This window comes from Parambassis ranga, chromosome 5 (assembly GCF_900634625.1).
Source record: "Parambassis ranga chromosome 5, fParRan2.1, whole genome shotgun sequence".
NCBI lineage: Eukaryota > Metazoa > Chordata > Actinopteri > Ambassidae > Parambassis > Parambassis ranga.
Genome location: NC_041026.1, coordinates 12,556,055 through 12,569,679, shown reverse-complemented (window position 1 = coordinate 12,569,679; position 13,625 = coordinate 12,556,055). Strand labels below are relative to the sequence as shown.

At 41.3% G+C, this 13,625-nt stretch overlaps 1 protein-coding gene across 3 annotated transcripts in view; it reads left to right on the top strand.

The window, feature by feature from the left end:
- Positions 1-13,625, top strand: part of pmepa1 (prostate transmembrane protein, androgen induced 1) — a 45,621-nt gene that overhangs the window by 14,046 nt on the left and 17,950 nt on the right. Inside the window, exon 1 of one of the 3 annotated variants that reach the window (XM_028405283.1) lies at positions 3,622-4,258. The exons of 1 other annotated variant lie outside the window; for it this stretch is intronic. In XM_028405283.1, the coding sequence (XP_028261084.1) occupies positions 4,162-4,258 (97 nt within the window). In that variant the 5' untranslated portion in view covers positions 3,622-4,161. Of the gene's footprint in view, positions 1-3,621; positions 4,259-6,069; positions 6,110-13,625 lie in introns of those variants that run through there. One more of the 3 variants, XM_028405282.1, reaches the window with a different exon arrangement.

The following is a 13,625-nucleotide window of genomic DNA, read 5'->3' as shown; positions in this document are numbered from 1 at the left end:
TTATAGTTAAACATTTGTTATAGTTTGTTTTTAACTTTTTGTTTACATTTACATTTAATTTTATTCTATGTTATATTTTATATTAGTAAATAACTTTAATCAGAGTTCACATTATTTAAAATAAAATAAATATATTTCCTGTATTTTTTCCAAATTATTTTAATTTAATTTTATAATTTAGGAAATAATATATTATATACATTTTTATATATTTTAAATTACATTAAAATACATGTTTTTTATATCATCAGAATATAAACATAAATACGTTTTCCTTTTTTATTATTAATTTAGTTTGTAAAAATACACTGTTTCAGATCATTTCTGTTGATTTTTTTTCTCTTTTCTGTTTCTGTTTATTTACATTTTCTAATTTAACTTTAACTTTATTCAATTTTAATTTTTAACTGACCTTTTCTCATCTAAACGTAGTTTTGATTAGTTATGATAACCTTTGGCCCCACATGCTTTGTCACCTTGTCTTTTCTCACCTTGTTATTTGTGTGGAGAATTATGGTTTGTTTTGTCTAGAGTCTGTTATACTGCCATCCAGGTCGCGACTGACTTGCAACAATACACTAAAGTGTATCAACAATTAATCATCCTAACTTTTCAGAGCTCTGTTTTCTCAGGTAGTTTGCCAGCTTCCTTTTGGGAGTTAATAAGGTGCTGTCATCTTTAATTCTTATTGTCTGTGTGTATTGTAGTTAGGAGGAGTTTATTACAGTATAAATCTCCAACAGCATATTACCACCTAACTTCCCTGTAATAATTTATTATCGCTTATGGCACTTGTTCAACAGGGAAATGACTGCGGACTTATATTGCTCCACTCCCTCACTTCAGACAACCTGAGCAGGCCTGGTGCTGCTGCTGGTGTCCAGCAGGGGGCAGCAGAGCAGAGGTCGGTGGACAGAGTGAAGGCTTGCAGTCCTATTGAATGTAATGATAATCAAGCAGATAGGCAGACCTGGTTTATGATCTTATTTAGTTTGTCTGAAGGGTGATCAGGTAAACAAGTCTGGTTACCTGTCAGGGTGGAAGGGGGAAGTTAAAATTTCACAAAAGTTTATTCAGAGGGTGAGACTTCTGCACATACTTTAATATCACTGACTTCCTCAGCAGATTGTAACATGATGTAATCTTTCATTTTTTTCCTCCGTATTTTGGGGCAATTAACTTTTTTTTCTGTCTACATGATTAGAGCTTTGGGGAGTCCAGCTGGACCATAAAACCACTTTAACATGCAGCTATAAACTTCAGCAGACCTAATTAGAAAGTTGACTCAGATGAGACATGCTGTTATAGTCTGGGCCCATTGGTCCCTGGGGTCTGTCAATCAAGGAGGTGACGTAAGGCCGTCTGGCTCTGTGGATCCACTGCGAACACACACACACAGAGAGAGAGAGAGAGAGAGAGAGACTTTTTCTGACACTTTTGGAATAATGAATATTTTAACGGTCATATTGATGCACGTGTCCACGATGGTAAAATGCTCAATTACAGTGTTAACGAGCTCAAATCTTAGCAACACAGTTGTGTTTTGTCACTTGAAGCTGAAGTATGTTCTACCCTTATTTTGCCAGTTTCATTAGCGTTGGTGACAAAATAGGGGAAACCAGGCACAAGTACGATTGCTACTGTGAATCTAATGAAGGATAAAAAAACTCACTGCGGGTCAGATTTGGTCCAAATTTTGCCAACACTGACACACTATTTAAAAAATAAAAATAAAGACAGGTTTAGAAAAACATTGTAATGGTTTTATTTTAGGTGCAATAGTAAGATTGCAGGGGGGAAATAAAATGAACACATACAGAGAAATCAACACTCAAATTAAGTACCTTCAAACAGTAATTTAGTATGTTAGTCTTTGTGAGCATAAATTGACGGTTTATGTGCATAATTTTAGAATTAGGTCAATTGTCTGGGGGGGGGGGGTATACTGCACACAAAATACACACTGTGCATTATTGTGAGCAAAAATCAGTAATTTGTACAGAGTTTATTAGCTGGAGAGCACAAATATGATAAATTTGTATGAGCAAACCTATATATATATTAGCATGTATTATAACAGCCATGAAGGCAAGTGAGCAAACTAGCAACCACTGTTTGTCTTTTGGGAACATGTAACAGTTATGTCTCTCAGATTACTCAAAACCGCTAATGATAGTAAATGAATGATGCATCTTGGTTGTCCATGCTAGGTTAGCTTAGCTTTTGAAGTGGACTATGCAAGACCTATTTTTCCGGTTCATGTTGGACTCCGGCAAGGCTGTCCTTTGTCACCATTTGCATGGAGAGAATTTCTAGGCGCAGTGAGGGGCCGGAGTTGGGGTCCACTGTGGGGACCACAGGACTTCATCTCTGCTTTTTGCGGATGATGTTGTCCTCTTGGCCTTATCTAACAGGGGCCTCCAGTGTGTACTGGGATGGTTTGCAGCCGAGTGTGAAGCGGCTGGGATAAGAATCAGCACCTCCAAGTCTGAGGCCATGGTTCTCGACCGGAAAAAGATGGCTTGTCCTCTCCGAGTTAGAGAGCTCCTGCCCCAAGTGGAGGAGTTTGTGTATGTCAGGGTGAGGGAACGACACGTTGTGCGGAAGAAGGAGCTGATCCGAAAGGCAAGGCTCTCTATTTACCAGTCAATTTGCGTTCCAACCGTCACCCATGGTCATGAGCTTTAGTGACCGAAAGAAAGAGATCGCGATCACAAGTGGCCGAAATGAGTTTCCTTCGAAGGGTGGCTGGGCGCTCCCTTAGAGATAGGGTGAGGAGCTCAGTCACCCAAGAGGAGTTCGGAGCCGCTGCTTTTCCACATCGAGAAGAGCCAGCTGAGGTGGCTCGGGCATCTGTGTTGGATGCCCCCCTAGACTCCTCCCTGGGGAGGTATTGTGGGCATGTCCCACCTGGAGAAGACCCCGGGGACACCAAGGACACAGTGGAGAGACTATGCCTCACGGCTTGCCTGGGAACGCCTCAGGATTCCCCCACAAATGCTGGAAGAAGTGTCTGGTGAGAGGAAAGTCTGGGCTTCCCTGCTTAGACTGCCGCCCCTGCAACACAGCCCCTGATAAGAGGTTTGAAGATGGATGGATGGACTATGTAAGGGACAAAGGGACCCAATATCCCCAGACAGATTCAATTTTTTTTTTTGCACTACAGATTGTAACTGTACAGATACGATAATTATCATGCGTCTGGCAACACTGCCACCTAATGTTCTGGCAGTGTAACTACACCAGCCAACGAACTTTAAATCAATACTTAGTGTATACGTTTTTTTTTTACACCTCCTTTTTTATAACAAAACACTTTTATTTTGGGACTTTAGAGCACATAGATCCTCTGAACGTATTATTAAAAAGCTGTAAATAATAATAAATGAACAGAGAGTGCACCAAAGACAAACTGGTGATATTTGAGTTAACAAAAAAGACAGTCTGTGGGTTTCTGCTGCTTCCTCCCTGTCTGTATGAGATGTGCCAAAAAAGCAAATGGAGAGAGAGAGAAAGAGAGAGAGAGAGAGAGAGACCTAGAGACAGAAAGAGAAAGAGAGAGAGAAAGAGAGATCACTAGAGAGAGGGAGCGAGAGAGAGATCCCTAGAGACAGAAAGAGAGAGAGAGCGAGAGAGAGAGAGAGAGAGAGAGAGAGAGAGAGAGGAGCAGACAGGCGTCCCCTTTGCAGTTTAGTCGCCGGTCACTCGGCGGAAAACACGGATCCACTGAAGCTGATTTGTAACGGACAGACCCGGACACTGAAACTAGCTGAAGAACATTTTTAGTAACTATATTTATTCACCGGCTGCACTTTTTTAGCGGTGCGCCGGTAGATAGATAGATAGATAGATAGATAGATAGATAGATAGATAGATAGATAGATAGATAGATATCTCTTCGGAGGAAGAGGAGGGGAAACCGGAGAGAGGAGGAGGAGAGAACCGAGACAGGAGGAGGACTGACGGACCGGAGGGGAAGGAGAGGAGGCTGGAGAGAGAACAGAGAGAAAAGGGAGGATTTTTTTGTTGAGGGGGAGTTTGCTCTGTTTTCTTGTCTCCTCTCCTTCTTCCCTTTCTGCTTCTTCTTCTTCTTCTTCTTCTCCAGCCCTCCACTCTTCTTCCTCTTCTGGAGCCTTTATGTCTGACTCTGGGAGACTTTAGATGTTGAACTTGATGGGTGTTTTAAACGCCACCGCCGCCAATGTCTCCTGTACATGTAACTGCAAGCGCTACACCTCCCTCCAGAGCATGGAAATCAGTGAGTAAAGCTTTTTCTGACTCTTTCTTCAGCTGTGCTGGTGTTTTGGATGAACCGCTGATGTCAGTCTGTGGGGTTTTTTTGTGTCTGCTCCGCTACAGACACAAGAAGAAGTTTTGTGGTTTGATTTTGAACTTGAACCGAAACATGCAGGCTTCCTGCGGCTGTGCAGTCAGAGCCGAGATGACTGCACCTCCTGTCTGGGCTGATCTGTTATATTTCCAGGCCGTGCTGAGCTCCTCTCTTCGCCGCGGAGGCTCACTTTGACAGATTTGCTGTTTTTGTCGGTGGAGTTCCACGCAGCCATTTGTGTGTGCTTTTAACTTAAAAAGGGGGGGGGGCTGGCTGTTTGACTTTAAAAATAAGACTGAAGTTGTGTTGAAACTGTCCGCAGGTCAGTGTAGGTCTGCGTGAAAAATACAAAAAAAAGAGGGGAGGGGGGCAGCTGGAAGTTTGGTCGTCGCTTCGTCATTCGAGCAGAGCCAGACGTCTGTCTAGCCGTCTGCCTGCGCGTGCTCGTGGGGTCGCGCTCATGTGTTTATACGTGTGTGTGTGTGTGTGTGGTCGTATCCGGGAAATCCATGTGTTTGTCTGTTTGTGTGTATGTTTACATATGTGTGTGTGTGTGTGTGTTTTACCAGCAGCCTATAGATTAATGTCAAAGAAAAGTATTGATCTATTTAGCAGTAATGCTTAAAGATGGAGATGCTGTCTAATTCTGTCATTTGTAATAATAACTTCATCAGGGCTGCATTCTTTTTTATTTGATTTTCTTCATTATATTCTGATAAAATAGTGCAAACAGAAGCCTGATGACGTATTAAACATCTTGTTTTTTCCTGCTAACACTTCAGATCTAGAATATATTCCGTTTACTCCACAGACATTAATCCAAATCAGTCTGTGGATAATTCCAGTCGTGCTATGTCCCAGGGCTTTTGAAAAATAATTTGTCACAGCTTGTATAAGTCACTCTATTTTGGACCGAATCCTCTTTTTTTTTTTAAAGCTGATTTCTGTACTGTTTGTTTTTTTTTTTAAACTATAATTTTCCAGTTTTAAATCAGGAAGCGAAGATAATTAGGAAGCCAGTGAGTCATGTGTAGGAAGGGTTCATGCCGGTGTCATCACTTATTTTCCATACAGCCTTCTTGACTTGACATTTGTTTTAAGCAGATGCTCACTGGATGCTGTCAGACTCGCTTATAGTCCTTGGTTTATATAAGCATACTTTAGCAACTCGTATATATACATGTAATTGCGTCATCATCACAGTTCAAATGTGGTGTCACGGCTTCAGAATTTTTGCAAGAAATATGTATAATGAGAAAACTCATGTAACTCCATGGTGCTGGGCTCAGTGCTGTGTGCCTGATCCGGACCAATCAGCATCCTGCGAGGAAGGATTTGTAATTGTGGGTGGGTTTTAGATGTGACGACACTGAGTTTGTGTTGTGTCTTCCTTACTAAAATAGCAGAACTCATCTACTGATATGCTAAATGCTACTTGTTAGCTTCTCAGCAGGTTGTTGTGTTTCCTCTTTGGTGACTCATTGATCAGGTTGGTTGGAAGTTAGCACACAATAGAGGAACCTGCTGATCCTTTCTAATAGTGAGAAATAGACGAGGTTTTGTTACATCAAAACAGGGTTTTGGCTATTTAAATCTGTCAGAATCATTTTTTCCCTCTGTTCTGCTCTAAGTAGGTCATATGACAAAATTTGAAGTTGTTTAATTTGATGCTTTCTTGCCAAACAGATGCTAGCAGTCATCGCATCTTGTCCCTTCACACACAACCTGGTACCATCAGCTTGTATGCCTCTCCAACCTGTAAAAAAACATGCTCCAACTGTGAGTTACGTAACATCTTCTATAGAAAAACCTCCAAAAACATCCACGTAAATCTGACAGTATTGATGTTAACAATAGTTATAGCTATCAGACTGTGTAATACAGATCATTGCCTGGACTTGTAACGGTAAGACGAGATAAGAATGCAGACAGAGGCACACACACATATACACACACACTCAATTCCTCTGTCTGAAAACAGACGTGATGTTTAGTCTGGAAGGCAGAGGGAGGGAAACAGATAAACCAAACAGGGAGAGAGCGGAGAGCAAGACAAGAGAGACGAGGCACAGAAAGACGGGAACGAGACGAATATGTCAAAACTTTGGAAAATGCGAACAAGGTGTCAGTAAAACAGAGAAGAGAGGAGAAACAGGGAGACCGTTCTGGGAAAGTGAAAAACTAATGATGCATTGGTCTTTATTAAGAATTATGCTTAAGCTGGTTTGGCTGTACTGGGCAGCATGCAGTGGAGTGTGACAGGAAAAGATGAAAGCCATAAGAGAACAAAGTAAAAACCAGGATTATCCACGTTATACACTTGAGATGTGCTGATCAAAGAATGATGCAGACACGATGGAAAGAGGAGGGGTTCCCTAAATTTTTACCTCACAAGATCTTAAAAATAGATCAGAGAAGAAAGAGCTCTCCTTTGATTACAGACGCCTGATGTGATATCTGTTAAAACTGCCTTTAAGGCTCTCCCTCCGGTGCTACAAGCCAGATAGTCGTACTCGTATTTCTTCAGGATTCGGTGTTATCATAACCATACATAACCAACAGAATCTATCTACTAACCCATGTCCAGACTTTCAGCCAGGAGACTGTCGACTCCAGCCAGTCAAATTATGCTGAAGGAAGTACAGCCGAACACCATTTCAAATTCAGACAATGATACACAACCCTCACCTGCATAGACTACTGTTGTACCTTGCAGGATGCTGAAGCTTGAAGCCTGACAAGACAGAATTCAGCGTGAGTTTGTGACCACAAATCTTCATAGAATCCAAAGTAAACTTGCTTTGGTTTTGGTATCAAGACTAATTAGTTTAGGAAGTGTAGAAATAACACAGTTAGGCCACTTAGACCCCGTTCACACTGGGGAAATCAATCCGGCTAGAGCAGGACTCGGGCCGTATCTGGATATATCCGGATAGATCTCAATCCACCTCTTGGAGGTGTGGCTCAGGTCTGAACACAAATGCGGCTGGCGAATCCTGCTAGCGTCATGATACTTCCAGTTCACGGGGACAGTGTTCAGGTTGCGTACAAAAGCCGTATGTAAACAACCATCGAACTACGCCAGCTTTGCCCCGACAGGGCTACAAAGGAATAAACTACTTTTTAAACTGAAAAAAAACGAAAGAACGAGCGACACAGGACAAAAAAACGCATGACGCATGCGATCTTACCGCAGCCTGAACAGACTGTATATTACGAGGCGCCACCTAGTGGTTTGGAGGACAACAAACAAGCCGGGTTAAGCTGGATTGAGCGTGGACATGCGTGTGTGATAGCCAGATTTGAAAATAGGTCTGAACGTATCTAGCTTAAAGGCTATCCGGATTCAATCCTACTCTGACTTTCTCCAGTCTGAGCAGGGCCTATAGACCATTTAACACATGTAAAAAGACTCCAACAAACAACAAGCTTCTCCACCATCTTCCACCAACCAGTTTTTAAACGCAGTTATTCATACAGCCACAGCATCGTGCATTGCTGCATAAACACAGCAAACACTGTTAAAAAAGGCACCCACAACCGTTGAAAATTGTTACCTGATATCAAAATAAAATTCAGTCGTACAGTTATTTTATAGCACATTTTCACGTGCATTTACAGTACCTTCAAAAACTACACAGCAGATGCTACACATAAACAGATGCACAGTTTGCCTAACCAAAAAACCAACTGCCGGAATCAGCTCCTTTTTTTCTCAGGCTTTCACAGAATCACATATTTACTCTCCTTTATGGCCACCTGGAATTAAATGTGTGCTGATGCAGAAACACAGATGGCAAAAAATTGTGATGAGCATCCTGGAGCCAAAGCAAAGTAGCTGCTTTATAGCTAATACACCAATTAGCAAAAACACAAAAGCAACTCAACTAGCTGAGATGTGATTGAATTGGCCAATTATGGGGCACAGTGCAGCTCACAATAAACAGCTGGATTTAAAGCACTTAAACACTTAAAGTCGTTACATTTAGATAAACTTCCCAGACTTATGAAAGAACTGCAGAGCCCCTGACTCACTCTAGACTATCATTTATCTCTGTCTCCCTTCCTCTTCTCTGCACATCCTTCCTTCATCTCTCAGGTTGTAATTGTAGGCTTTCGTATACCTGTGACACCCTCTGACAAATAATAAGAGCACACACATAGACACACACACACTTGCGCACACATATGCAAAATCACATCTGTTCTGAGCGGCAGACATTGCTAGTCAAAGCACATGACATCAGAATTACTCACAGGCTGGCCGTGTGTGTGTGGTGAAGTCATTGCTGGTATCAGTTCATAAGAATCATTTCCTCACAGTAGCTTGGTCTCCCCCTGTACATTTGTTTCTACATGTCTGGGTGTCTTAACGTCAACACGTCCACCGTCTGACTCTACAGCCAACATAAATGTTATCCACGGTGCATGTGTGCGGGTTCAGCTGGAGGGTAGTGGTATTTATTTTGGTTATTGAATTCGAGGAAAGGAGTCACAGTGTTCCTGAGTGGACAGGAGGTGACGGCAGTCATGGCAACAGAAAGGACTCGCTGTGACTGTTACTGTTTAGTCACAAGTTTGATCCCTGCAGCACAACTCCTACCTGATGGCTAAAATATAAAGAGACGGCCCACGGCTCTGTTTAATATTTACTGTTCTTGTCCAGCCTGTTTGGCTTCAGACTTCATCATGTGAACTTGTTGCTGTTTAAGAACGTGAAGAAAAAAACCTGATTCCTCATGCAGCAAATTTCAAAGTAAGACGACCCGAAGAACACACCTGTTGAAGTTATACAGTTCACATGCACTCTCAGTTTTTTTTTTCATTTGGAACTGATTCTGTTAAGAAAAAATAAAACAAATACAAAATAAAAATCACAACCTAATTCAGAAATTCTGCAGATTGAATTGACACATATTAAATCTCCTGCAAACCAATGAGTGTCTTCTAACTCATGGTCAGATAAATGTACAGGGCCGTGCAACGTCATGCTGGTTAAAGCTGTGACAAAGTTAGCATCGCTCATGAAACTTAAATTTGATTTCACTCTGGGACACTTCTGTTTTTGTGTTGTTTTAGATGTAAGTTTTGTTTTCACTCACTGTCTGATGATTGGTGGTTGACTGTTTGCTCATGTTTGTTGATGGTTCAGATTTAGTTTTTCATGTTGCCATGGAGACGAGTCCCATCCTGTCTAAGATGCTGACTTTTTTTCTTTTTTTTTGATGTTTGATGACTTAAAATGGGAGCGAACATTTGGCTATGCTGCTGATGTCTCTTGAACTATACCTGCATGTTTGTGAAATAAACTAAAACTTTCATTTGTTGCAGCATTACATGTACGGTACTTGACAATATCTCCCTCACATCTGAAATCCATCTTGTCATTGTGTCATTGTCATGTGTCACTCAGCCCTTCTTCACTTCCTGTTTTAAATGCGCCTCGGTATTTGTGGTGCACAGTATACCCTGAGGCGTCTGCGTGCACCTTTACCTTTGATTTTTTTTTCTGTGCCTGTAATGGCTGCTCAAACTATATGAGCAGGGACATTTTTTTCCTCCATACTGCTCTTTTTGACAGAATTGTGCATTTATATTAGTGTTTGTCTTTGTTGTTTCTGTCTTTTAGTTCTCATTGATTTCTTTTCTTTCGTTCTTTCTGTCTCTGTTTCGCTCTCACTCAGTGAATCATGGAAATTAAATGATTGAGTCTGTTCTGGCTGGCCTCCTAGACTTATTATGTAAACCTCTCTGTCTGGCTGTCTGCTCAGTTCTCGTGCGTGTGTGTGTGCAAACGTGTTAGTCTGCCTTTTAATTTCCTCCCTGTGTGACTGTGCATTTCTGCGTGTTGTTGTCATAGGCAGTTAAGTGAAGATTTATACATTTTATATCTAAAATGTCCTCCTACATTTGCCTTTTTTTCCATAGTGGAACATGTGATTTGTGTTTACAGAAGCCTGCACGGATCATATTCTGGCTTTTGTGTTAATTTGTTCTGTGATTGACAGCTGGCATCACTCCAGAACCAAAATCACTTTAATCCTTGTGTACTCTAAATTAACGGTGATTTGTCTGGGAAGAAATTATTAACCCACAAAGTCATGTCAGCTCCTTCCTGTTTGTTTCTCAGTTACAGATAACTCATGACACTGCGCTGTAGACACAGTCTCACTCAGACAGCTTTTTTTCACTGCACGTGCTCTCTGTCCTTACAGCGCAGTGTCTGGGTTGGTCTATTCTCAAGCAGCAGGGTTGTATTAATACAAAGTTAGTGTTAAATTAAACTAATTATTCACAGTTTAACAACAGTTTTGTGTCATCTGGTGGAGCTGCTGCAAACTACAAATTTTACTTCCACATCTTCCACAAGCACTTTGCAGACCTGCAGAAGCAGCAGTCACACACTTCCCAGTCGGTGCCTAGTACTTCATACAGGCTGCAGGAAGGTAACAGGCCGGGAGCATTCTGGTTTCACTGTGTTTTTGACCATGCAGACCTTTTTTTTTTTAGCAGCGCTTTAACAATCATTAGTTGCAGCTTTGGCTTTCCTTCCATCTTTGCTCACATCCTTCTTCCTCACTTCCTTCCTTTCGTCCGCTTGTCTTTCATTCCCCCTCTCAGCTGTTCATTGTTTCATAGTCTAGACACCAACAGCACACACACACACACAAAGTCATCAGCGTGTTCTCATCATGCATATATGTAGATGCATGCAGGGTGTGCGTCTAGGGGTCAAGGTCACTGGCACTTATAGGTGGGGGTTGTGTGTGTACGTGTGTGTGTGTGTGTGCATATGATCTGCATACAAGACAGTGTTCAGCTGAGGCCCTTGTAGTCTGTTGTGCCCATATTGTCCCATTAATTAGTCTGAAGTCAGAGCTGGGCCTATATGTCTGTCTCAGAGTGTGAATAAATCCATACAGAGGCTGTCTGAGGTCCAGGAGGCTCTTTCTATAAATAAAGGCAATGACTGTCTGCCTGCTATATGCCCAGACTGTCATGAAGCAATGTGGAAAAGATCGTCTCTTGTTTTTCATTAATTTGTCTGAGGAGGAATAAAAAAGCACCCAGTGTGGCTGTCTGGTCTTATAAATACTTTGATTGTTGTCTGTTTATGTAGCTTAGAAAAAAAACACTGTCTTCCACTAATTAGTCTGGGGTGGGGGAGAGCCGACGTCGGATTGTTTAGTGCTCTGAACGCTCACAGTAATACCTGATTGGATGTAAAGAAGAAATTAAACTGTCTCTTGGCTTTTGTTAATTAGTCTGAGGCATGATTAGTCTTCTCGGAAATTCAGTGTCACCTGCTACTGTGGAATAGATGGGCGTTGAGGCTCTTGAAAGTTTTGATTAAAATTTTATTTTTACTTCAATACCTTGTTTTTTTCCATCAGTTTACAGGCTGGAGCAGATTTTTGTGTGATGCTTTTGTGCAGTATCACACTGTAAGAAGGTCACAAAGATTAAAAAGTACCTTTTTTATCATTTATTTAACAAAAAAATCAGGTTTAGTATGTACAGCCGTCATTTATTTGTCACCAGTATTACATAAAGATGGGGCCTCCACATCGTATGGATGCTTAAATGTTGCTCTGAATTTCTCTGGTCTGGCTTCATGCATCATGATTGTTTTTTGTGTTTTGTTGTTTTGACAGAATCGAGTTAATGTGAATGTTTATTAAAGGCAGTTTTTGAGATAGGTGTAGTAAAGCAATTTTTGGTAAAACATTGCAATTTGAATCTTTTGATCTTCATCTAAGGACTGTCAGAACAATTAATGATCTAACAAATGTTTCTATTCAGTCAGTCACCAAAACGCTAAATTTGTCTTAAAGTAAATAAACACTCCTTTGAACCAGTCGATGCTTTTGATGTTGTCACTCAGCGTAATGTTTACCTTGATACAGCTAAAAGAAAAAAAGGCACATTTGATCAGTATTATGCAAAATTAAGCAATTTGTTTACACGGTTAGTGACTATTGAAAATCTTTTTTTTTGCAAACCTTTCTCTGTGATCTCCTGAGCAGACCTGCATACATTATGCAGCTCACACATGTGTGTACAACATTAGCCATTTAGATATTTAGATGTATGCATGCAAATGCTTGTTGTGTTGACGGAGGCCTTTTTTGCATATGAAACCAACATTACTCTGCATCTGCAGGGAGGACGGTGCAGGGGAGGGGTGAAGCGAGACGGTCGGGGGTGTCTGGGAGGGCAGTGGTCAAGGGTCAGGTCAGGCGGAGGCAGGGAGGGAGGGGGGAGGAGTGAAATGTTCATTGTCACAATGATGGGGTTGGTTTTGGAAGTGCATTTGTCCTATTCTTTAATAGTTCCCCCCTTGTTCATTATTATTGTTGCTTTATTTATTTTATTACAGCTGTAATATTTTTGATTACAGGTTATAGCAAAATGTGAATCTAAACCTCATGGACATAATAATTATATTGATTTTATTGATTAATCGACACCATTGAGTGTACTGATATAGTTAACAGGCCTGCAGTCATCTGGTGATATTAGTAAATATGTTATACCTATCAATGAATCAATTCTAATTTTACAAACAAAATATATTTTAAAACACAGTTCTAACTATTTAGGACTGCTGAGCTCAGGATGAGGAGTTCCACTCACACCTATGTACGTGTATTTGTCCGTCTGCGCTTTATTTTGTGGTGTATCACAAGCTCTCTGTGACGTAGTTTTCCCACAAAGTCGACTGTGAGACAGCGGAGCTGTCAGCCAGTCAGCTGGTCCTGACTGCAAGACAGAGTCTAGACAATGGACACTTCAGTCTGCAAGCACACACACACACGCTCTCACTCCAACCCCCTCTACGTGCATGACACAGACTCTCATGGCCGTGGGCTTGACCCCTGCACGCACACATACAGACTTGCAGGGAGGATGGTTAGTGTGTGTGTGTGTGTGTGTGTTCCCTTTGCCCTCTGGCTCATAGGAAACAGCTGGGACCGCATCATTTGCATCCTCAAACACACGCACAAAAATGATAATGACTCCTCGCTGTTTATATTACTAACAATTATCATTATACATTCAACTATTCAAACACAGGCAAAATGCAGAAGCCATTCTTAAACACACACACACACAGTACATTACTTTGTGTCTAGACAGTGCAGCAGGCTAGAAAAGCACAGTCACTGTAGTCCATGTCAGATGTTGATTAAAGATGTGATTCTAATAGTGTTAGGGCTGAAAGGTGAATAAATAAAAGCACATATTCACATTGACCAAGGTTACCTCAGCCTGAAACACATCCTTTTCTGTC